This window comes from Ailuropoda melanoleuca, chromosome 6 (genome assembly GCF_002007445.2).
Source record: "Ailuropoda melanoleuca isolate Jingjing chromosome 6, ASM200744v2, whole genome shotgun sequence".
NCBI lineage: Eukaryota > Metazoa > Chordata > Mammalia > Carnivora > Ursidae > Ailuropoda > Ailuropoda melanoleuca.
The window spans coordinates 76,120,305-76,147,436 of record NC_048223.1 but is presented as its reverse complement, the minus strand read 5'-3'; the positions used below and the strand labels follow the sequence as shown (position 1 = coordinate 76,147,436).

General features: G+C 36.0%; 1 protein-coding gene across 2 annotated transcripts in view; it reads left to right on the top strand.

The window, feature by feature from the left end:
* MICU1 (mitochondrial calcium uptake 1) overlaps positions 1 to 27,132 on the top strand; it is a 249,274-nt gene that overhangs the window by 92,749 nt on the left and 129,393 nt on the right. The window contains exons 5-6 of one of the 2 annotated variants that reach the window (XM_034662665.1): positions 15,589 to 15,632; positions 16,232 to 16,405. In XM_034662665.1, the coding sequence (XP_034518556.1) occupies positions 15,589 to 15,632; positions 16,232 to 16,405 (218 nt within the window). The remainder of the gene's footprint in view (positions 1 to 15,588; positions 15,633 to 16,231; positions 16,406 to 27,132) is intronic. The other variant, XM_034662666.1, reaches the window with a different exon arrangement.

The following is a 27,132-nucleotide window of genomic DNA, read 5'->3' as shown; positions in this document are numbered from 1 at the left end:
TGCTTCCAGCGTGACCGTGAAAATGAAGCAATACTCTAGGCAGGTCACTAAAGATTACTTGGTCATTTGAGGAAGATTCCCCTTTTGGAAATCATATATTTTAATTGCTTCTACACATTTTGATATTTAACTTTGTAATCTTTTGTTTTTTAATTATGAAAAACCTGTTACATGAACTGAATAGTTGCTAAATGTCTAATATGCCGTGCACATTCCTGGTTTTCATAAAAACCCAGAATAATGAATAATTGCTTTTCTTTTAAGATGATGATCATGAGGGAAAATTATAATATACTAAAATGAGATTCATTTGGAAAATTTGGCTTCATTTTTGTTTGCTCATGAACAAGAATTTCCACAAGTGTTAATGCAGTAGAATTAAAATATATATTATTCCTATATGGGTTGAGATAAAGAAAAGAATAAGGCATTTTTTTTTTATAGTTTGAATTTCTGTCATCAGATGGCTGGACTCTAGCCAGTAGTTCATATTTCAACTTTGTTGTGTCATGTCTTTCACACATACCATATCCCAGTATACCTAGCAGATCTAAATTTATAAGTTTTAGTTTTAGAACAGTTTAAAAATAATCAAAAAGCATACAAAATCCTAAAAATAGGCAGTTTTTTAAAAAAGATTTTATTTTAGAGAGAGAAAGAGAATGCAGGCAAGTGGTAGAGAGGGGGCAGAGGGAGAGAGAGAAAATCTCAAGCAGACTCCCCACTGAGCGGGGAGCCCGACGCAGGGCTTAATCCCAGGACCCTGAGATCATGACCTGAGCTGAAATCAAGAGTCTTGACTCTCAACAAACTGAGCCACCCAGGTGCCCCTAAGCAGTTTTTAAATGAGTGGAGAGCTAAGGATGCCTGGGTGGCTCAGTTGGTTAAGCATATGCCTTTAGCTCAGGTCATGATCCTGGGGTCCTGGGTTTGAGCCCTGCATTGGGCTCCCTGCTCTGTGGGGAACCTGCCTCTCCCTCTCCTTCTGCCTGCTTTTCCCTCTGCTTGTGCTGTCTCTCTGTGTCAAAAAAATAAAATCTTAAAAGAAAAAAAAAGTGAAGAGCTGATGAATTTCCATAAAAAGCTGATTAAGAATATTTCTGCACTGGGGCGCCTGGGTGGCTCAGTCGTTAAGCGTCTGCCTTCTTGGCGGGAAGCCTGCTTCTCCCTCTCCCACTCCCCCTGCTTGTGTTCCCTTGCTCGCTGTCTCTCTCTGTCAAATAAATAAAATCTTTAAAAAAAAAAAATATTTCTGCACTGAATACCAAGAAAATTTAGAGTAGCCATATTTAAGTAGGAAAGACATTAAATGGGAAAAAAAAGTACAATATATACTTGAATATGTCTCATCTCCCTTTCTGTGTAATCTTCATGTCAGCACCATCCCCAGGTATACCACTATACCTGGCGGGTATAACGCAGTTGCTTCAGGTTCTGGGCTTTGAGTGACTTTTGTTACTGTAATAACCAGTATTACATAGCCAGCCAATGATTGGGGAAGCAGCAGCAAAGGGAGAATTATTAAAGAACTATATAGAAAAACTAGCTTTAGTCAGAGCAAAGAGGATCCCTATTTCCTTTCCATCATATCCCACTGGCTGACTGTATTTATATTGACTTGATTTTGTCTCCGTGGAACATGAAGAGAGTATAAAAAGGTAAAAATAGATCATACTATGATTTACTTGTCCTGGACTTCATATTCCCTCTGCGATGACCATTCGTGTGTTTAATAATCTTACCTTTACTTTGAGACACATAATTTTATACTTGATCACATACAGTGGGTTCTAGATCAAGATGGTGATGTAGGAGGATTCTGAACCTCCTCCCACAGACACACCAAATCTGTAGCTAGATACAAAACAGTTTCCTCTGAAAGAAACCCAAAAACTAGATGAGCAACTCCTACACATTGGGCAAATGAGAAAAAAACCCACATTGAAATAGGTAGGAGATGCTGAGACGCATTCTTGCCATAAACCCCATCCTTGGCAGAACAACCAGTAGTCGGGAGGGAATTCACAACCCTAATGGAGGAGTGGGGACACTGAAGCCCACAGCTGGCACCCCAGTTTTTGAGACCTGCACCTGAGAGATAAGCCTCCTGAACATCTAGCTTTAAAGCTAAGAGGCATTATGTCTACAACATCCAAAGGGCCTATGCAGAGGCAGCTGCCTGAAAAGCACCCAGTCTTCGTGAAAGAGGCCTATGTTACTTATCTTAAAGCTTCAGCTGGAAGGGCAGGCATATAATTTAACACACATCTAGGGGCCTACTGAAACACTTTCCAAAGACAGAGACTGGTGGGCTCCATCTTTGCGCTTTCTCTCTGAATTGCTCCAGGTGGCCAGTATCTCCTAGAAAGAAGATGTGCTTGTGTCTAGTGCTCTGGTTGTGTCACAGCCACCCAGGACACACCCCTTGATTGCCTGCTTCTGGTGGCCAGCAGGGCTTACATTTGTAGGTTCCTTGGGACTCTACCAAACAGAGAAACAGTTCTTAACTGGGGCGCAGTGCAGAGACAACAGACTGAAACACATCCTCAGTCTTTCTGTGAAAGAGGCCTGTTAGCTTGTTTTGAAGTTTTGGCCTGAGGGGCAGGCTTCTGGTTTAATGCACATCTGAAGGACTGCTGAAATACTCTCCAAAGACCTTGGAAGCCAGTGGGAGCCATCTTTGTACTCTCCCTCTGCCTCACTCCAGGTCGCCAGGATCTTCTGGAAGGGAACTTGTGCACATATCTGGTGCTCTGGTTTGTGTCACTGCCACCCAGGACACACACCTTGATCACCTGGCTATCCTGGCCATTGGGACTTATATTTGCAGGTGCCATAGGACCGTAACAAATGGAGAAACGGTTCTTAATTGGCTAATCCCCAGGGCACAGTGCAGCAACTAGAGACTGAAAAACACCCTGATTTTTTCTGTGCTGGAGGCTTATTGGCTTATCTTTATAGCTGTTGCCTGAGAACAGGCTTCTAATTAATCCAATATCTGGGGGCCAGCTATAATACTCTCCAGAGGCTGGGGAGACTGATGGCTGTCATCTTGGTCCTCTCTCTGTCCTGCCCCAGGTGGTAGGTGTCTGAGAGAGGAGCTTATATATGTATTTGGCTTCCCAGCTTTTGCGGCTTCCACCCAGAGGACACATCTTTTAATAATTTAGCTCTGGTAGCAGTGGGGCTTGTGTTTCCAGATTCAGTGGATTGTAAGAAACAAACAAAAACCAATTTTTAACTGGCTATCATTCCAGGGCTCAGTGCAGAAGCAGCAAACAGAAACACCCATCTTCCAGTCTTCCCCTGAAAGAGGTATATTTGCATACTTTAAAAAGCTGCTACCTGGGGTACCTGGGGGGCTCAGTCAGTTAAGTGTCCAACTCTTGGTTTCAGCTCAAATCATGATCTCATGAGTTATGGGATCAAGCCCTGCATTGGGCTGCATGCTGGGCATGGAGTCTGTTTAGGATTCTCTCTCTTCCTCTTCTTCTACCCACCTCCCCTCCCCAAAAAAAGCTGCTACTTGAGAATCTGGCTTCCAATTAGTCTGAATCTAGGTGCTGACTGAGCTGCTTCTCTTTGAGATAGTGAGAGGCCTTGGCATGTCCTCAACTACTAGGAGTCTCTAAGAGTAAAGTAGGCTGCTTCGACAAAGGTTTGAGAGACAACCAAGAACTAGGGTACGGTTGAACAGTAAGGTTCAATTTCTACATGGAGTCATTCCTTCAGGATTGAAAGAGGTGGCTGTTTTGTTGAATGCATAAAAACCCAACACAGAGAGTCAAAGAAAATGAAGAAATAGAAGAATATATTCCAAAGGAAAAAAGATAAAACCTCAGAAAAAGACCTTAATGAAATGGAGATATGTGATTTACTTGATAAAGAGTTCAAAGTAACAAAGATGCTTACCAAACTCAGCAGAATAATGTGTGAATAAAGTGAGAATTTCAACAAAGAGAGAAAATACAAGGATCAAGTAGAAGTCACAGAGCTGAAGAATATAATAACTGAACTGAAAAGTACACTAGAGGGGTTCAATAGCAGGGTAGTTGTGGCAGAAGAAAGGATCAGTGGTCTTGAAGACAGGGCAATGGAACCTATTGAATCAGTGCAGCAAAAAAAGAAAAGAATGAGAAAGAGTGAAGGTGGCTTAAGGAACTTATGGGACAGCATCAGTGGACCAACATCCACACTGTAGGAGGCCTAGAAGGAGAAAAGAGAAAGGGGCAGAAATCTTACTTGAACAAATAATATCTGAAAATTTCCCTGACCCGGGAAGGAAGCAGACATCCAGATCCAAGAGCTCTGAGTTCTAAATAAGATGAATCCAAGGAGACCCACACCAAGACACATTATAATTAAGTGTCCAAAGTTGAAGGCAAGGAGGGAATCTTAAAAGCAACAAGAGAAAAACAACTTGTTATGTATAAGGGAACCTCCATAAGACTATAAGCAGACTTTTCAGCAGGAACTTTGCAGGTTGGAAGAAAATGGCACCATTTATGGAAAGTGCTCAAAGCACAAAACCACTAACCAAGAATACTCTACCCAGCAAAGCTGTCCTTCAGGATTGATGGAGAGATAGAGTTTCCAGACAAGCAAACACTAGAGTTCATCACCACTGGACTAGCTTTATAAGAAATGTTAAAAGGAGTTCTTCAAGCTAAAACAAAAGGGCACTCATTAGTAACAGAAAAACATAAGAAGTACAGACAATGAATATATTTTTTCCTGTTTTCTTCCCAACAAGGTAAGTTACTTCAGTTGAAGAACCTTGTCTTCTACTTCTACTTTTAGTTCCTTGCAGTGCTGCTGAGTGTAGAGCAGGTGTTGGTCAGCTGCAGTGAACTGCCTGTTTCTATATGGCCTGTGAGCTGAGAAAGGTTTTTACTTTTTTTTTTTTTACCCATTTAAAAAAGAATATTTTGTGACACCTGAAAATTACATGAAACTCAAATTTTGGTGGCCATAAAAGAGTTTTATTGGAGTATATCCATACTCATTCATTAAGTATTATTTATGACAGCTTTATGCAATAGCAGAGTTAAATAGTTGCAATAGAGACGATATGTGGCACACAAAGCCTAAAATATTTTCTGTCTGACCTTTAATGGAAAAAATTTATGACCCCTTCCAAAATAATAAGAAACATGTATTGCTCTCTGTCCTTGGTTCCTGACACAGAGCTCCTAAAGCACTTGTAATTAGGATGCTGGGAGCTACCCATAATCTGTTCTTCTCATATGGATGGCAGAGTTGTAAGAAATCAAGCCAACTGCAAAAGTTCATTCCAGGAGTGCCTAGGTGGCTTAGTCAGGTGTCTGCCTTTGGCTCAGGTCATGACCTTGGTGTCCTGGGATTGAGCCCCGCGTCCAGCTCCCTGCTCAGTGGGGAGTCTGCTTCTCCCTCTCTGCCTTCCCCCCACCTGCCTGCTTGTGCATGCTCTCTCTCTCAAATAAATGGATGAAATCTTTAAAAAAAAAAAAAAAAGTCCATTCCATTCCCCTCCCCTTACCTTATCTTTCCCTCTCTCTTTTATATTCTATTCCTTAGATAGAACCAATTTTTTTTTTTTTAGTGACAGTGATTATATTCTCCCCTAGCATTGACATTGGGCTTAGCCATGTGATTTCCTCTGACCAATGATATACATTTATGTCAAGCAAAATCTTCTAAGTGTCAATTTGCGGTTTGCTATGTTCTCTTTTACCTCTGCCATGTTCCACAGAAAGGTGCTGTTTGTCAGCCTGGATCCCAGATTCATTGCTCTGTGGAGTAAAGCTGTACCCAATAAGTGATAGATATGTAGTAAAACCATATATAAGCCTTCCTTATTGTAAGCCACTGAGTTTTAAGATTATTACTGTAGCATAACCTAGCCTATTCTGGCTGCTACATTCCCCTGTTTTTTAATATGTTAAGTATATATTTATATGTGTTTGTTTGTATATTTGTTGATCCAGGTAGCCAGTGTTCTCTTATTTTCACTGCTGTATAATTGTGTTTATTATTTACATAAATATGTCATTATTTAATTTATCCATGTTCATGTAGATGGAACTTATTTCCAATTTTATTAGTCATCTGTTGCTATGTAACAAACAACCACATATAGGGCATAAAGCAATGAGCCCTTCTCTAGTTTATGCATCTGCAGGTCATGTGAGGTATACTCTGATCTCAGCTGGCCTTGCTTTGTAGATAGACTCAGGTTTGTCTAATCCAGACAAGGGCAGCTCAGCTTCATGGTTTTGTCAGCGGATTTGTCAAGCTGCTCTGTATGTTTCTCATCTCTTTTAGACCACTGGGCTACCCGGAATATATTCTTCTCATAGTATTGGCAGAGGTGCAAGAAAGCAAGCCAACCTCAGAAGTCCATTTTAAGGATCTGTTATGTCATACTGCTAATATTCCATTGGCCAATGCAAGTCATGTGGCTGAGCCCAAACTCAATGGGATTTTCCATAGAGGTCAAGGGAAAGAAAGTGAATATTTGAAAACTATAATATGCTAGTGTTTTTACTATTACAAACTGTACTGTGGTGAACCTTCTTCCGTTATTGCCGTGGTGCATATTTGCAAGAAATTATTTTCAACATATATCTGGAAGTAGGCTTGCTGGCCTATAGGCCATTCCTCTTCAGATTGGCTAAACACTACCAACCTGGTTTCCAGAATAGATGTAATAATTTATATATTCCCCAAGAATGTTTGAGTTTTCTCTTCTGCACTCCTGTTAACACTTGGTATTGTCAGACTTAATTTTTTAGCAAACTGATTGGAATGAATTATTGTATCTTTGTGGTGTTATTTTGCATTTCACTAGCAACTAGTGAGGCTTATCATCTCTGAATGTTTATTGGCTACTCAGCTTGCCATTTCTATGAATTCTCTATCTTCTCTGCTCACCTTTCTATTTGTTTTTTTGGGGAGGGGGTTAGTAAAAGTCCTTTATGTATTCTCTGTTGAAAGCTGTCATATATATATTGCAAATATTTTCTCCTAGTGTGTGGCCTTTTTATTTCATTTATGGTAATTTTTAGTATACAGAAATTGCCAATATTTTCAGTTATAGCCATCATTTCCTTGATGGTTTGGACTATCTCTTTTTAACTACTTTATTGAGATGTAATTAACATAGAATATATAGCACGTATTTCAAGTGTTTGATGAGTTTTGACATACTAGTCACATGTATGTACTAGTGAAACCATCCATCATCAGTACAATCAATATAATGAACATACTCATTACCCCTAAAAGTTTCTTCATACCCATTTGTGATTCTTCCTTCCTGTTTTTTTCCTATCTCCTAGGTCCCAGGCAACCAGTGATATGCTTAGAATCTTATATTTCCTACTGATTATCTATTTCTCTGAAGGGTGTTGATTGACTTAAATTATGGGTTTGACTATCATCCTTTCAGTTCTATCAATTTTTGCTTCAAATATTTTGAAACTCCTATTAGGTGCATGCATGTTTAAAATGTATTATTCTGTCATCTTCATAAATTGATCCTCTTATCATGATGTAACTGACCTTTATGCTAATATTTTTTTGCTGTGAAGTCTATCTACTCTCATATTTATATAGCCACTCTTTATTTTGATTTGTTTTTCATGATATATCTTTTTCCATCCTATCACCTTATTTATTTGTCTGTTTGTTTATTTTGGGTGGGGAGGGCCAGAGGGAGAGACTGATTGATTGATTGATTGATTTAGGGTGAGGGAAGGGAGAATCTTATGCAGGCTCCACACCCAGTGCAAGCCCAACACAGGGCTCATTCATATCCCTGAGATCATGACCTGAGCTGAGATCAAAAGTTGGATGCTTAACCGACTGAGCCACCCAGGCATCCCTCCATCCTGTTACTTTTAATCTACCTAAATATAGCAGTATCTTTTCAATGGGTTTCTGTGGACGACATAGGTTGGATCTTATTTTTTTTTTTTTTAAGATTTTCTTTATTTATTTGACAGAGATAGAGACAGCCAGCGAGAGAGGGAACACAAGCAGGGGGAGTGGGAGAGGAAGAAGCAGGCTCATAGCAGAGGAGCCTGATGTGGGGCTCGATCCCATAACGCCGGGATCACGCCCTGAGCCGAAGGCAGACGCTTAACCGCTGTGCCACCCAGGCGCCCCTGGATCTTATTTTTTATCCAATAATCCATTTTATTACTTGTTTTCTCTTTTTTTACATTCTTCTTTTACCCCTTGCCACCTTTTCAGATTATTCAAAGACTTTTTAATATTTTCTACTTTTCAGTTTTTGACTGTATTTCTCTGTATATTTTAAATTTAGTGGTTAATATACCTAATTAGGGGCACCTGGGTGGCTCAGCTGTTAAGCGTCTGCCTTCGGCTCAGGTCATGATCCCAGGGTTCTGGGTTCGAGCCCCGCATCGGGCTCCCTGCTCGGCGGGAAGCCTGCTTCTCCCTCTCACACTGGCCTTGCTTGTGTTCCCGCTCTTTGCTGTCTCTCTCTATCAAATAAATAAAATCTTTAAAAATATATATACCTAATTAACTTTTCACAGTTTACTAAGAATTTATATTTTACTGCTTCAAGTAGAATATAGACATCTTACCACTATATAGTTTCTTCCCCAATTTATGGTATAATGTCATATGTATAACAACTATACATTGAAAATGCCACCAGACATTGTTTTCATTTCAAGTTTCATTTCAATCATACATAAAGAACTTAAGAAGAGAAAATAGTCTGTTATACGTATCTAAATGTTAACCATTTGTGTTGTTCTTTCCTTATTTGTTAAATTCCAAATTTCCCATTGGTATCATTTCCTTACCCCTTGAAGGATAGAATGTTTTAAAGCAGGTCTGCTGGTGGTGAATTCTCAGTTTACTGTCATCTGAGAACATTATTATTTTGTCCTCATTCTTGAAGAATATTTTCACTAAAGAATTCTGGGTTGAAATTCTTTCAGCACTTTTAAACTGGCTGTTAGAGATTTTTTTCTTTGCCTTTGGTTTTCAGCAGTTTGATTTTTTTTTTCTGTAACTTGTTTTGGGTTTACTAGGCACCTTTATTCTGTAATGAAATTGCTGAAGACAAACAACATAAAGTGTGAAGAGATGATGTCTAAGGAGGAAATTCTAAAAAGTACATATATTTAGGGGACAGGCAGAATAGCTAACAAAGGAATTTAAGAAGGAGCTAACAAGAATGAATGAAGATGATTAGAAGAAAGAAATGTAGATATGTGATCTTAGGCAAATTATTTAATATCTCTAAATCTTAATATTCTCATTTGTAAAATTGAGATAATAGCAACTAATTTGTAGGGTTATGAAAATTAAATGATATGGAAAGCATGTAGTATAATACCTATTAAAATGCTCAATAAATAGGAACTTATTACAATGATTATGAAGACAGAAGATAAAACCAAGTGACTACAGTACAGTATGTCACACCTGATGAATTAGAGCTATACTTTCTTTTTCTGTCATACATATTAGCTTGTATTACTGCAAAATATAATCATTTAAATAAATTTTTAGGGTAATTTCAAGTATTAAAAAATGAATCTTTAAATTTTGGAGAGATAGCTGAGACTTCTTAACTATAATTATTCAGAGTTTCCATTTACTAAGCTTTAATTTATTGAGCTTGAAATGATCTATTTGATTCAGTTTCAGTTTTGTCTTTTGACAAAAGGAGTTGCTATCTTCTTACAAACAAGTCTTTTACCATCTACAGATGAATGGATAAAGATGTGGTGTGTGTATGTGTATATATATATATATATATGTAGTAGAATACTACTCAGGGGTGCCTGGGTGGCTCAGTTGGTTTAGTATCTGCCTTTGGCTCAGGTCATGGGATCGAGCCCTGGGTCAGGCTCCCTGTTCTGTGGGGAGCCTGCTTCTCCCTCTCCCTCTGCCAGCTGCACCCCCTGCTTGTGTTCTTTCTCTCTGTCAAGTAAATAAATTTTAAAAATCTTTTTAAAAAATGGAATACTACTCAGCCATCAAAAAAATGAAATCTTACCATTTGCAATGACATGGACGGAACTGGAGGTATTATGCTAAGTGAAATAAGTCAATCAGAGAAAGAATTATCATATGATTTCACTCATATGTGGAATTTAAGAAACAAAACAGGATCATAGGGGAAGAGAGAAAAAAATAAAATCAGAGAGGGAGACAAACCATAAGAGATCTTAACCATAGGAAACAAACTGAGGGTCGCTGGAGGGGAGGGAGTGGGGGTTGGGGTAACTGGGTGATGGACATTAAGGAGGTCAGCTGGGTATTATATAAGACTGATGAATCACTGACCCCTACCTCTGAAACTAATACGTTATATGTTAATTAGTTGAATTTAAATTAAAAACATTAAAAAGTAAGTCATTTAAAGTTTCATTCTGAAGCTTAAACTGAGAGTATGCTTTTATTTATTTGTTTGTTTATTTATGAGAGAGAGAGAGGGAGCAAGGACAAGCCGGGGGAGGGACAGAGAGAGAACAGACTTGCCGCCAAGCAGGGAGCCCGACACAGGGCTCGATCCCAGGACCCTGGGATCATGACTTGATCTTAAGGCAGGTTGTTAACCGACTGAATCACCCAGGTGCTCTACTCAGAGTATTCTTATAGTATTTCCGAATATTTATGTTATTTTTGGTGTGGACTCAAGAAGACAGGCAACTACCACAATTAAAACATTTTTAGACAAAATCAGAAAACATTCATTTAATCTTAGCTTCAGCTTTCTCATTAATAACAACAGTAGGATGGTGTTTACATCACACTAGGAGCGTTTAATGATTTTGAGATTTCTTTGAATGAGAGTTTAAGAGTCACAGGAAGCGCCTTAAGGAAAACAGCATAGTGTCCAGTGTTTCTAAGCTGGGACCCAAAGAGCGAAAGTGGAGAAATGGAAGGGAACCATGTCATAGGGAAGTCCCTGGAGTATCATTTTCATGCTACACACACAGTGTTTTCCCCTTCCTTCTCCATACTCTCCCTCCTCCCAGTAATTGGACCTAATAGAATCTCTAGAGGAGTAGTGAGTACGAATAGCTTGAATTATTTCATCCATCCACATTTCCCATACTCCATCTACCCCAATCATGTTAAGAACTGATCTAATATGGCCATCTGCTTCATTTGAGAGGTAAAGAAGTTTAAATATAATAAGATGAAATAATCATTTTTTTCCATCTCAAAAGTATTAATCTCTTGGCCTGCTTTATGTCTGTATTTGCTTATAAATGACAGGAATTCTCAGTGTGTGCCAAGCTGTCCTTACATGCTCCTCCTGTTTTTTGCAAATGTACATGGTAAAATATTTTCCAAACTATAACAAAGAGCATTCAGTGAAAACACAAATCTGTTCCATCTTCTATACCCTCCGATTCCATGTCACATAAGTAATCACTTTTTAAGTTAGTTCTTTCAGGTATTACTCTAATAATTTGAAATGTGGCTAGTTTGAATTGAGATGTGCAATAATTCTAAAATACACACCAGATTTTGAAAACTTAGTATTAAAAAGGTAAAATATTGCAATAATTTTTATATTGGTTACATGTTGAAATGATGCTATTTTGAATATATTTTGTTAAATAAAATATGTTGAAATTAACTTAATGGTTTCTTTTGATTATTTTAAGAATAATTAAGATTATTAACTGTTAGAAAATTTTAAATTATACATGTGGCTCACATTTGTTTCTCACATTATATTTCTTTTGAACAGTGCTACTCTATTAGTAAGCATCTATTTCCCTTACTTGATGTACCAAGTTTACTCATGAGATACCTGAGTATAGTCTGATTCTCATTCTTTAAAAAGGACCAAGTTTTTTTCTGGAAAGTTTTAGGATTTTCTTATTCTTGGTATTCTGAAATTTCATAAGCATATACTGAATTGTACATAGTTTTTGTCCATTTTGCTTATTAGAACACATGATAAGCCCTAGCTTGTGTTACTCTTCAGCTCTGAGAAATTTTCTACTAATACTTTTTGGATTATATCCTCTCTACTTTTTTTTCTTTTTAAAAAAATTTCCTTCCTATTTCTGAATGAGGAAAGGTCTTGTGTGGTATTAGACCTCTAGTATTAAGTCTCTGTTTTTCTATAATTCTCTCTCATATTTTCTGTTTTCCATTCTGTTGTCTTTTTGGCAGTGGTCCTGGGAGGAAACGTTACCCTAACCTTTTCACAGTTTATTAAAAAATAAAATGTGCATTTCTATACACCAACAATGAGACAGAAGAAAGAGAAATTAAGAAGTCAATCCCATTTACAGTTGCACCAAAACCCATAAGATACCTAGGAATAAATCTAACCAAAGAGGCAAAAGATCTGTACTCAGAAAACTAGAATACTCATGAGCAAGAAACTGAGGAAGACACAAAGAAATGGAAAAACGTTCCATGCTCATGGATTGAAAGTACAAATATTGTGAAAATGTCTATGCTATGCTACCTAAAGCAATATACACATTCAATGCAATCCCTATCAAAATACCATCAACTTTTTTCATAGAAATGGAAGAAAAAATCCTAAAATTTGTATGGAACCAGAAAAGACCCTGAATAGCCAGAGGAATGTTGAAAAAGAAAACCTAAGCTGGTGGCATCACAATTCCGGACTTCAAGCTCTATTACAAACCGTAATCATCAAGACAGTATGCTGCTGGCACAAAAACAAACACATGGATCAATGGAACAGAATACAGAACTCAGAAATGGACTCTCAACTCTGTAGTCAACTAATCTTCGACAAAGCAGGAAAGAATATCCAATGGAAAAAAGACAGTCTCTTCAACAAAGAGTGTTGGGAAAAGTTTGGACAGCCCCATGCAGAAGAATGAAACTTGACCATTTCCTCCACCATACACAAAAATAGACTCAAAATGGATGAAAGACCTAAATGTGAGGCAGGAATCCATCAAAATCCTTGAGGAGAACACAGGCAGCAACCTCGTAAACCTCAACTGCAGCACCTTCTTTTTAGACACATCACCAAAGGCAAGGGAAGCAAGGGCAAAAATGAACTATTGGGACTTCATAAAGATAAAAAGCTTTTGCACAGCAAAGGAAACAATCAACAAAACCAAAAGACAACTGACAGAATGGGAGAAGATATTTGCAAATGACAGTTCAGATAAAGGGCTAATATCCAAAATCTGTAAAGAACTTACCAAACTCAACACCCAAGGAACTAATAATCCAATCAAGAAATAGGCAGAAGACATGAACAGACATTTCTGCAAAGACATCCAGATGGCCAACAGACACATGAAAAAGTGCTCAATGTCACTCGGCATCGGGGAAATACAAATCAAAACCACAGTGAGGTACCACCTCACACCAGTCAGAATGGCTAAAATCAACAGGTCAGGAAACAACAGACGTTGGCAAGGATGCGGATAAAGGGGAACCCTCCTACACTGTTGGTGGGTATGCAAGCTGGTGCAGCCACTCTGGAAAACAGTGTGGAGGTTCCTCAAAATTTGAAAATAGAGCTGCTCTACCACCCAGAAATTGCACTGCTGGATAGTTACCCAAAAGATACAAATGTAGTGATCTGAAGGGGCACCTGCATGCCGGTGTTCATAGCAATGTCCACAATAGCCAAACTATGGAAAGAGCCCAGATGTCCTTCGACAGATGAATGGATAAAGAAAAGAAGATGTGGTGGTATATATATATATATATATATACACACACACACACAACGGAATATTATGCAGATGAATGGATAAAGAAGATGTGGTGTGTGTGTGTGTATATATATATATGTATGTGTGTGGGTGTATACACACACACACACACACTGGAATATTATGCAGTCATCAAAAATTGAAATCTTGCCATTTGCAATGACGTGGATGGAACTAGAGGGTATTATGCTAAGTGAAATAAGTCAATCAGAGAAAGACAATCACCATATGATCTCACAGATATGTGGAATTTGAGAAACAAGACAGAGGAACGTAGGGGAAGAGAGGAAAAAATGAAACAAGAAGAAACCAGAGAGGGAGACAAACAATAAGAGACTCTTAATGTGAGGAAACAAACTGAGGGTTGCTGGAGTGGAGGGGTGTGAGAGGGATGGGGGGGGCGCTGAGTGATGAACATTGGGGAGGGTATGCGTTGTGTTGAGCACTTTGTATTGTGTAAGACTGATGAATCACAGAGCTGTACCCTGAAACAAATAATACATTATATGTTATAACAATAATAATACTAATAATAATAATAAAATCATGCCAGAAAAAAATAGGATTAGATAGGGATGCCTGGCAGATTCAGTCAAAGGAGCATGTGACTCTTGATTTAGGGTTGTGCGTTCGAGCCCCACATTGGATGGGGATTACTTAAAACTTAAAAAAATAGGGGGTGATAAGCAAACATAGTCTTAGTTGTCTACAACTCTTTCTTGTTCTCTGTTCTTTTATCATAGAAGTGTGTCCTGCCTTTATGACTGTGCTGTCTTCTTGAATACACGTGAGGTTTCAAATTAGATTTGTTATTTGTTTTTTTATTTCCTTCTGTTTCCTGACTTACCTCTTTGTTTTGTCAGTGGTTTATTTTGTTCAGGGCAGGCTTTTAGAAGTGAAGCACATTTTAGATAAAACATGTAACCAAATGTGTAGAAGCAGAAATGCAAAAAGCTTCCTCTGGGAGCAGTGATAATCTGATCATTATAATACTGTGGATATAATGAGATAAGAGCCTGAACTAGCATGAATACAGTGAGAACCAAAAGAAAAGAACTGAGTAATTGTGTAAGAAAAGTAAGTATGATTATTAACTGATTTCTCCACTCTAAAAACTCCCACAGCACCCCTTTATTGAACTAGTTATATGCTCCCTTATAGTGTTAATTATTATATGCATATGTCTTTCTAACGAAATTGTAACTCTTCAGGGCAGGGATTATATCTTACTCATCAACTTTTAAAAAAGTATTTGTTGATCAAGCACTATGCCAAGGGCTGGGAGAAAGCATTAGTCAAAGACAATCCCTGCCCTCAAGGATACATAATTGCTTACATCCTTCACAGTGTTTATAATTAGATGGTAGATATTCCCAGAGAAAATATTTGTTAATCCTACTTTAAAAGGTAATAATAAGATGGCCTATTTGTATCTGTTTAGGTGTGTGGCAAAATTTATTTGATATTAAACTATTCTCTCTTTAACTTGATGCCAAAAATATTATGTATTCAGATTAAACTAATATCCTTCACCTTATTTAAAGGTAATACAGTACATTGATACAATGAAAACAGCCCACCCCTGAAAGAGTCCAGAGTTGTAGTTTAGCTCTACTATTGAACAGGTTTTTCACATGAATTTTTATCCTCTTATCTTCTCAGAGCCTCACTTTCTCGTATGTAAAATAAAGGTTAGATCTTTTAGCACTGACACTTTGAATCCAAAAGTGGAAAAATTTTTCATTCCCATAGCCTTTGAATAATGTTGTGGCTAAACCATCTAGTATATTTAATTGAATGATTGGAAATGACAGAAAGCTGTCATTTCATGTTTTGAGTTATGACCATTGACTAAATACTTTTTTTTTTCTCTCTTTTACAGACTTGGGTCTGGATCAATATACAATAAAACGCTTTGATGGAAAGGTGAGCAGCTATGACACTTAATGTATATATCCTGCTGTTTACTAAGAAGATTTTAAAGTTTCTCTAGAGTTATTTGTGGGAAATTTCTGAATGCCTGTTTATCTTATCAAAACAGCATGTTTATTAGTTTGGAAGGCATAGAAGTGCCTTCAGATACTTCTACAGAAAAAATCAAGCAGAGGGTTTTTCTACATTTTTCCATATTAGGTAACACACATGGGTAGCCTGGTGTATATAGTTAAGGGCTAATTCACTGTATGTTGACATTTGCATTTTAATTCAATTGCCATCATAAACCTTAACAAGCCCCCCAATTTTACATTTGCATTTCTCATAAAAACACTTTTTTGGTTTGACTTTCCTCAAACTTTGACACTATATAGCAGTAATCCTAACTAGAAAATTATGGAAGTCTTTACTGATGCTTTTATAATAATTATGAAGGCCACCCCAAATTTGCGTATACATTTGCATTATACTTTCAATTCTTTATTTTATGCAAAAATAAATCACATAATAAATTGTTCTTAAGTACATAAAATGATACTTTCAATTTTATTATCTCAAAGCAATCAGTTAAACATGTTTTTCCCTTTCAGGCTGAGCTCTACAAAAAGAAAAAGAGAATATTACACAGGGTCAGAAAGAAAAGTAAAAGGTCAATTTTAAAGAGGAGGAAGAAAGCACATCAGAAAGAAGAGAGAGCCCGGAATGGCTCTACAAAGCTTAAAGAGAAGGAGATCAGAAGGAAAATCATGCAATGGCTGGAAAAGGCAGGATCACTAAAGAGGGTCTAAATGGGTGGAGGTCAGGGTTAGTAGAAACTGATCTTGCAGGAATATGTCGATCCTGCATCATTGCATAAAACTCTGTGTACTTGTAAGGTGAAGGTATAAATGCTAAAATCTTTTGTGCAGGTGGAAAGAGTGAATGGCCACCTTAAGAGATGAGAGATCTTGATCAAGGCTTCTGGCCTAACAATTGCCTTTCCCATTCAGATGGCCCATTGCCTCCATCTGGGTATCCTCTTTTTTAGAGTCACATATTCTAAAAGAAAAAAAAAATGATCAAAAAGAGCATTGAACTAGAATGGTAGGAGATAGGTTCAGAGCTGGCTTTGCTTTGGGACAGCCACATCTTTGATCCTTGGTGTCTCTGCCTCATGTATAATCAAGTACCAGATCCATGTGAAGGGTTACTGCAGGCACTGATGTCAGGGTCTGATTTCAGAATCTCTGGCAAATCAGTCCCCTGTTTTATCTGTCTTTGTGGCACGCAGAGTCCAACATATGTCTGTCATACGGGAGGGGACCAATAAACATTTGAAGATTTGGAAAAAAATCAACTAATCAATCACAAATTCTTTGGAGATATGACTCATTAAGTCAGTAATACGTTATAGCAAAATTAGTCTAATGAATCAGTTTTTGGTCACTGAAGGAATTCAGAGTAGCATGAGATTTCTGTCCTCTACTGTGTGTGTGTGTGTGTGTGTGTGTGTGTATACACACATGTAAACCTGAAAACGCATAAAGAAGTTGGATATGTGCAGGTTGAACAGCAAATTTACATGGTATAGGGGAATTTCTATTCCTGGAGGTTTTACAAATATAAAATACCTAGTGGTCACTCCTGTTTCATAAATGCTCTTTAATTTTTTGATTTCAGCATAAAATCTGTAGCTTTGGGCATGACCAGTGAGCTCCACTTTTGTTTCAATCATGTTCAATTTATGAGCCCTATATTTCCTACCATTAATGTCATTTGCATTTTTCTGATTTCCATTTATTTTTATAAATTAACAAAAGTAAACTGCAATAAAACATAAGTATTTGAGTGCTGCCTTGCTGTAGAGACAAAAATGGCAGCACTTCTTTGGAAGGCAGACTTTATGACAGATTGTAGTGCAAATGTTTGGGCTCTGAAGTATAAAATTCTGAAATGGGAGTAGGAAAGCAGGATTTAGGGATCTCAACATATAATGTTTGAAAGTATGACTTGTATGAAATTCAGGCATATGAAAGTTGACTTTATGGTACCAGGGGAACAGGTTCTGCAAGATAATAGAGGAATGGCAGACTCACATAGGGATAGTGGAGAACTGAGCCAGCCAGCTTGTCCCCTAGTAAAGAGTGCACGGATTTTCCTTTCATCCACGTTATGATACGCGTATTTAATCCCTTTGCAGGTACTTCATTTAAATACTCTCTTAATTTCCATCAAATATATCCTGAAGGTTATGCTTCTTAAATAGGATCTTTAAACTGAGTTCATCTCTAGTTTATGTCTTCATGAATAGTCTTTTTTCATATGAAGTTTAAGAAAGTAGTTTCTGTGCTGTTTTTAAACCATGTATAATGAGGAATACAACATTCATTCAGGGTTTAATCAGTTTAGAAGTTTTTCCAGGGATTTTTGCCATGTATTTGTGATAGTTGTGATAAGGATCAATGCTTATTCAACTGTTGATCTTATTATTTTCCTTTAGATCTTCATGTCTCTCATTCTCTCAGTCAGAATATCTTAATTCTTAAGTAGCAGCTTCCAGAGTATATAAATCCTAAGACAATTTCCTCTTGAAAAGACAGATTTGTGTAGTAATTATAGTAAATTTTGTGTGAGATGGCCAGAAATTTAGTCCAAAGCTAATACCCTAGAGGAATTTCCTTTTAAACTTGCTTTGATTTTTAAATGGGTCATTTTCTCTCTCTTAACTTGAAAGATAAACTAGTTATGAACTACTTAGAGAAAGATTTACTCCCATCTTCTTATCCACCCCCCATTGTTATAGCTTTTAACACACGATTTAATAAAGTGCATCATTTGACCAGTAAGTAACACTGCCTTATTTTATTGTCTTTTAATTGAATTGCACTTTAGCCTTTTTGTCATTGAAAACAAGAACAAATGGAGTGATTTTGGGGGAGTTTTCTCATTTGTGTTTGAATTTCATGCAACCTCTAAATGCAAAGTAGAAGAGAAGGCCCAACTGATATTGAGAAATAATTGGACAGTCCGAAATTTCTTGTTTTGGTGCCTATCATCTTTTCCCTTCTTTTGTTTGACTAGAAAATGCCCATAAGTAAATGAAACATTCCTGTTTCAACTGATAGTGAGACTGAATTTGATTAAGCAGCTTTTGAATTTGGAGGAGGATCTTTTGCCAGAGCCCATCACTACCTAATGTTAATGTACACTAATCCTTTACTCTTAGTAGCAATTTCCTTTGTAGAAAACTCATGAAATACGTTATTATTGGCACTTGCATCATTTATGCATTTCAGAATTATCTCCTAACACAGGCCTTGTATAAAGAAGCAGTAGTGTCCCTTCGTTTTAAGAAAATGCTTTGTAGATAGGTGATACTTTAAAGACATTCAGACTAGGTTTTAAAAGTTCAAAAACCTCAAAGCTTGCAAGTTCAGATTTTCTCTTAAAGGATATTTGAATATCAGTATAGTGCGCTGGCACCATTTTACAGATGGTAATACAAAATATAGTCTGGCTTTTGTTTTAGTGTGGTATATCATAGATTTTTTTAAAAAATGCACTCTCCTCCTGCAATATCCAGACATTCTGCTTATGACTTGTTGATGCAGTTACTTCATGAAGTTTAGGTTATTTCTTTAATGAAAACTTTATTTTTTCTGCGTTTAATTTTTTAATCACATAATAACTGGTTTATAAAAGAAATGATCATTTCTGAGTGGAGCCTTTATATTACATAATCATCAAATATTTCTTTCATTTAATGATTTAATTGCTGTTTTTTATTGGTGTGGCTTTTCTCAAGTGGTTGTACCCTTTATTTTCCTGTTTCTCTTAGCCCTCCCTTTTTTCCGTCAGCATATCAAAGATAGAAGTTGTTTTGGATTTTCTGTTCCTGTTGCATGTAATAGACAACACTCTCTGGACCAGACACCACCATTTTTTTTTTTTTAAGTTACAGTAGAAAACTGCATGGTCCAGGTAAAATTGTTTCTTAAGCAAAGAATACCCATATTCCAGAGTTTTGACATAATCCTCTTCTCTCTTATAAAAACTTCATAAAGCTCATACTCTTTGTCAAGTAACAATGAATTGCCCATTGAAACTAAATTGTTCATTGTTATCATTTTACCATGTATTTCTTTTTCAGACAATGGATTTTTAAATTCTTCCTTCCCTATCAAATTCCCTTTTCCCCCAGTCACTCCCTGAACATTTCCTGCATTTTTCGTTATTTGTATTTACAGTACACTTAGAATCTCTCCAGTTTGGAAGAAAGAGTTAATGTGTGTTTTATTCCTCTCCTTTATGATACCTACAGGAATATTTGTACACGTGGAACAGAAAAAATATTTTGCATCAAGTTAGAATGACATTGTCAAAAAAAAAAAATGACATTTCCACATTCAGGTGAAAGAGATAAAAGTATTGTCAAAGCCTAGAAGGGGAAGTACTGATTACAGTGTTTAAAACAGAAAAAGTTATCAGCAGAAAAAAAGATGGGTGCCATAGTTAAGAATAAAAGCTTTAATATAACCAAATGCTTTTAATTGCTTACTAGGTAAAAGTTCTTTTAAAAATATTGATAAATGAACTTTAAAATGATATTCCCCTTAGGGGAAAGTCTTGGTTCCTCAAGGGGAATGTGAGCACATTTTCCCCTATAACATAATACTCTTAATGCTTTACTTAAGTTGTTTATTAACTTCATATCATGGATAAGATCTTAGTGTGGAATTAGGGCAAGTATAATATTACTTCTTGACATGCATAGTAATGTGAAATGTATTGTAGATCAAGGAAATGTAAATTAGGAGAGGGGAGGGACTGAAATCTCCATGGGACAAGAGTTTGATGAATCTTCACGTTTATTTGAACGGTTTTAATTCTGTTCACATTTATATAGCAGGTCATGATGTTATGAATTCTGCATTGTTCACTAGCACATCTCTCTTTTGGTTTCCAAAGATGAAACTAGTCAAGTCTAAATTCGTGGTGAATTGACAGGTTTTTCTATTAATAAACACAAATATATAGACATAATTGTATTATTTTTTCACCATGCTTTTATTTGCCCTATCAATCCCATCTTTACAATAGAGTGTATCAGTGTGTTATCTTTCTTTTATAATAGGAAAATACTTGATTTTTAAAAAAGCATAGCAGATTCCAAGAGAGTGCACAGATTTCCCCACTGTCTAAAAGTAGAGCATTCCTATGGAAGCTTTCATTAAGCTGAAACAGAATAAAGCTTTTCATAAAAGCAGAAATTCTCTGGATTTTTTTCTGTTAGCAAAAACAGGTACCAGCATCGGCCTTTCTCGTAAAAGGGAGTGGTATAAAGCAAACTTTCAGATAGCAGAGATTCTGTAGTTCCTGGAAGCCTGAAGTTCTCCACAAATATTTCATATTCACATATTTATTTTAGGGCTAAAGATTTAGCCCATTTTAAAAACCACATTAACGTATTCACTCATTGGTTGTCAGTGGTTTATTTTTGCAATTTAAAGTAAACTCTCTAAATGAAAAATACTTGACTCTATTTGTCCCTTGCAGGAATTATTACTAATAACAACTATATGAAAAAGAAGAGTAGTTGAAGGAGTGTTTATTACATGCTACACTCTATTTTTGGTTTTGGTCTCAAATGCAATGTGGGGCTTGAACTCAACGACCCCAAGATCAAGAGTTGCATGCACTACGGACTGAGTCAGCCAGGCACCCCTCCACACTGGTTTAAGTGCTTACATATAACTCATTTAATCCACACAGCCACTCTTAGATAGCTTACTACTTTTATCATAATTTTACAAATAAGAAACTACATAATAATTAAGTAGCTTAATTTTTTTTTTTTTTTTTTTTTTACTTAAGATCATATACGCTAGTAAGTAGTAGAGGCATGATTCCATATTTGTAGTCTGGCTTCTGAGTTAACTGTCTTAAGCACTGTGGTATATCTAAGCAGTATGTCTATATGATCTATTGATCTATTTGTTAATAGAAATTTCTCTTGTCAAGTAGTTATTTTAATACCTTAATGCTGTTTGTACAAAAAAAAAAAAAACCCCTTGATATTTCAGTTTCTTTTTGCTAAGTGTGTTGAAGTTAATTTTTTCTGCTTTGATAAAGTACAACTAGAAACTCCTATTAACCTGAGAAACCACATAGTGTTTTTGAAGAAAGAAAATATAAGGAGTATATAAATTTTAATACTTAAATTTAGGAATCAGAATTTCAACTTCATTTTTATTTGCTCCATTATTTTCTCATATGCCACAAACACCATTGGGCATTTTTAAAAATGCTGTGTCTTTTCTTTTTACTGAAACAATCTCTTAAAATGTGCACTGTCATCTATATTTGAAAAATTGGATCTTGGCTCATTGTCATCAAGATATTAAAGAAAATGATGTTTCTGTTATAAACTCAACTTACTCTCAAATATTGATTGGTTGTGTGTTAAATGTAGCATCATTTGAATAGGGCCACTTATTATAGTCAGTCTTTGAACAAGCAAAAGTTTAGAATGTAATTGCATTACCAAGGAATTCAACACTCTGATTCAGCATTTCAAGAAATCCTTTGACACCTGTTGCAGTTTTCTGTTTTACTTTTAGTCCATTTGTTCATCTTTCTTCATTCGCATCCATAGTTCCCAAAATTATTTTTAAGCCATTTTCTCTCTTCTTACAAATTAGCAGATTTAGTTCTTTTGTAAAACACCACAGCCCTAAGAAAATCTGGCTTTGGTGTCTGAAATATTTTCCAAGGGATTTCCATTTTGAGCATCTAAGTATTTGAGAGCTATGTGTAAATAATTAGTAGATGTTGTAAGTATGCTGAACTTGAGTATGAAAAATACAACATTATGGATTGCTGTACTTCTTAGTATGTAATAGCACAGGATGAAAAGAGTGTGATCTTGGATATGACAATTCTATATTCATAAATGGGCTCTGCCGCATACTTGATAGATAACCTTGGGCAAGAGACCATTTAATCTCTCTGAGTATCAGTTACCTTCTCAGTAAAATCAGAACAATGTGATAAAGTATCTGGCTCTACAAATTATAGCTATTTTCCATGACTTTGAACCCTTTATTCAGTTTATATATGGTGTCATATATATTATCCTCTTGGTTTGTGTGAAATGCTATAGAATAGGATCTCCTCTGCCTAATTGCTCTCTCCATGCCAGTTAAATCAGCTGTAAAAATCTCCTTGGGCTCTCTCTAAGGAGCAGTTGGCTGGGATTAAGAGACCTCTGGTTTGTTTTCTCATGTCTGAGCTGTCCTTTGTTCACAGTGATTCATCTCACCCCTGTGTTGTAAAATTCTCTGGGTCTCTGTCACATCAATCCCAGCCTTAGGTTTGTAAATGCTAATAGCATATATTTCTCAGTTAAGAACTTTTATCACTCTGCTAAGTTGTTTTGAGAAGTATGGTAAGTTTGGGTTGAATTTTATTTCACAGTGAAGTTCATTTGTTGAAAAAATATCTTTAAACCCATTTGATATATGAAGATATTTTGGAGTGGTGTACCCAGCTAAATCAGCTAACCTACACTGCTTCATCAAATGCCATCCTCCACGATGGCTGGCTTTTTATCACTAATGTGAGTAGTAATTCATTTAGTGCAACATAATTTTACAGGAGACCTGTTTCTAAGCAGTCATTCTGAACTCTTTGAGTAGTTACTAATCCTTTAAACTCATCTGAGTTTGGTTGCCTATATTTTATTATGGATGGTAAAGCAACAAATTTGCCATGAAGTTTAAAAATATTATATCCATGAGACATCCTAATAGGAAACCGTAATTAAAGAAATGCTTTGACTTCCCATGACAAAAAATGAAATGTTTGCTTTCCCATTTCTTTAAGAAACAGATTATTGTTCATGTGTTTTCTTTTTATAGTATTATTAAGTTTTTTTACAATTGTGTATTTCATTTGGGGGAGGTTAGGAATTGAGGTGTTGCGGTTTTTGTTTTTTTGTACCTAGCAGATAATATATAAAACATTTCTATGTATTCCTCATTTCCTGTTTCTAGGTGTTCAGTATTTTATTACAGATCTAAATTCGTCCTTATATGTTATAATACTTTGTGATATGTATGTTTGATTTTGGAGTTTTTGTTCATGTAATCAAACAATGTCCATTTTTTTTCTTTTTCTCATCTTGTGATCAGGATTTCTGGCAGGTACTGACTCAGCAGCATGTGCTTTAATTAATTAATGTTCCAAAATCCATAATAATGCTTCAGAGACAAAGGTTCAGTGCATGCTCATGTCCTTCCCCTGCTCCTTTCAGAATGATTCAGTTCCTGTCACTTTAACATATTTTATCTTTAATATGAGAATTCTAACACTGCACTGGTCTTTGAGAATATAATACCTAGCATGATTTAAAAGGAGGTTTTAACATTATGTGTCACACAAAAGGTCAAGAAACTGTTACCACTATTTTGTATAAGGGATACTCAGTTAATTGGGCCATTTAATTAGTCTTAGCAGGTCATGTTCCTAGTTAAACTGTAACAGGAATGGTGAGACAACAGTAATTTCAAGCGAAAATCTTTTTTTTTCTTTTGAAATTTCTGAAATGATAAATACAGATAAATTTAATTGCACTTTGTTCAGTAAAATGGCTTAACAGGAAACAAATGGAACATTTAGAAAGACTGCATTATTTTATTTTTTTGAGCTAATCAACAACTTTAACTTGGAAAAGCAAGCAAATACATGAAGAAAATCATGAAAGAGAATGTGTAGATTGTAATCTGGCAAAGGAGACTTTCAAGGACTAGCCTAAGAAGTACTTTTTAAATTGATCTTTGAAGACTTAGACTTTCTAATTATAATTTATAAATTATTAAAATTTATTTATTTTTAAAAAGACATTACTCTTGTATTGCTTAATAGAAATAGAAACTCAACTAAATTAGCATACTTTTGTTTTAAAATAATGATATAATTAATGAGATCGCAGTGTGCTCTTTATTTTTATGTAACATTTTTCCTGTGCTTCCTTTTTTTTTAAAATGGGATATGTTTTTAGTAGTCTGCTTACTAAACCCCAAACCAATTATCCTGTTACTGATGCAGTTGATTATCTTACTTCTGCCTTTAACTGCATTTTGAAACAAACCAAAAAATACTTGAGTTATTATGTCAAAATAATTTATTGATAATCCCAGTATCAATGTTTCTAAACCTGGAGGTTCTGTTTTAGAATAGCTATGGCACAACTAGTATGCATAGTGCTAAGGAAGGAAATCAGATAAGATACTTAACACCGGTGATTGAGGAAACCTGCTTCTACTTCTATAATTGTGGCAGGACAGTTTGTAGGAGGCATCTAAAAACTCTTCCTTTCCTTTGATAGTTGTATGGTTTAAGGCTTAAAAATTTAAAATGACTTGCCTCACATAGGTATTCCTGTTAGAGAATGAGAAGAGAAAAGAGGTAGGAATTGGTAAAGTGCTTGAAAGTCTCTTGAATCTGCAGCATTGGGTCATCAGCCACCATAGTTGACAAAAGAGCTCCAGTCTTCTTTAAACTTTGACTCTCGAAGGTGGTATCCTTTGTTGAGTAAGGATTCAAAATCCAGTTTTACTTTATTATTAAGGATATCTTGTTAATAAGCTTTTTGTATTGAAAATAATAAACTTTTTTTTCATAGACTAGGTAGTGGGGAATTGTTTATATCACTACAAATGTCACTCATTTTGGTGACACTAGTATAAATCCTTTAAGCTTCTAAAGGTCAATGAGCAGTTACTTTATAGAAGAGGGCTTTCTTCCTTGCTTCCTTAACAGGGATTTGTCTTTTGCATGCTAAGTTCCTATTGCGTGTGGAAAGGCTGGAATCATTTTGTTTTTCTGGTAGCATAGAGCTGTTCTTCAGATGCAGCTTATGAATGGTGTGAAATAATTATATTGCTGTGAGGAGTATTCATAATGTCTCTTTCCAGTCTCTGAGTTCCACCACTACTAAAGTATGTTGACTTCAATTCATGTGTTTGATTATTCAGGTTGAAAAAGAAATGATAATACAATCATTAAGTGCTCCCAAAGAGGGTGTGGTTCACCTGGTTGCCCCAAATATTCAGACATCTATCAATATGTCTTTAGATACATTTTTATTTTAGAATCTATTTTGTTTGAACTTGGGGTCAACAGCCCATTTCATTTATCACTGTTGATTTGAAAGCATAAACATGACTAAACATTACATTTCTAACACCGTCATGTTTCACTTTTCCATCATGAAACAAGATTTTAAATTCACTTTGACATGAGAGGACTTGGTTCCAGATAACTTCCTTTTTCTTATTATTTTAGCACAAATACTCTAACATGTTTTGAGGTTACGCAAAGTGAAAGATATTCAAAACATTTTATTTCTCCTGTTCCAGTAAAATTGGGTTCTCAACTTAGCCTAAACATCTATTGATGATCTTTAGTTGCAGAGAATGTGTGAGGATAGCTTTTGGTTTGCCTATTTGTCTTTGCTGTGATACATTTTTTTTTAAGTTCCAAACTTAAAAAGCTTCTCCAATTACAAATTAGTCTAACATCTATTAATTAAGAAGACATAAAGAACCATTACATTCTTGAAGTGATACTCATTTTCAAAATGATTAAAATATGTATTTGAACAAGCCAAGGCATAAAAATAGATTGTGCACCTACATCATTAACTAGACTTTCCTCTTCAAGATAACTGAGCTGATAACAAGCTAAGCTCCAGATTAATATCTTATAATAGTGAACTCTTGTTTTGCTCTGAAAATATTCAGTCCCCATTAACAATTTCAGAAGTTGGAAATAGTTTCTCTGCATTTGATACGATATGATATATAATGGTTCTGTCAAACCATGACCTGTCCTGCCATTTTATAGCATCGTCACCTTGGGCTACTTATTTAATTTCTCTGAACTTCAGTTTTCTCATCTGTAAAGTGCAGATAGTAGTATTACCTATCTTATAGGATTGCAGTGAGGACTTAAAGAAGAGTGTGTAATTCAAGGTGCTTAGCACAGTGCCCAGAGTGAAGTACACAAACTAATTTTTAAATTCTTGATATGTCTTTAATGGTCATTGGTGTTCAAAGGGTACATATAAGTGTTAAGAGTTCAAAATGCTTTAAAAATTCTTCATCTAAAGGGCTTCCTGGGAGAGCAGTGTAGAATGGTTGGTGATCCTCAAGAGTGAAACTCTCAGTTTTTATGATGTGATTTTTTTCTTGTAATAATGTTTTCCACATGGGAGACAGTGAGATGCTATACTGACTGAGTTTTAAGAGTTCGTATGTGAGGTGATTTTGCCATGAAGTAGTAGGGAAGCATTTTATAACCCATGTGACTAAAACCAAGACTACTGCTGAGCCCACGATGCTTCTTTTCAGTACTGATTTATTTGAGTGACCAAAGTTCAAAATTAAATTCTTAGATTTGGTTAGCAAATAATAATAGTAAAAATAGATTCTCCCACCCACAGCTGCTT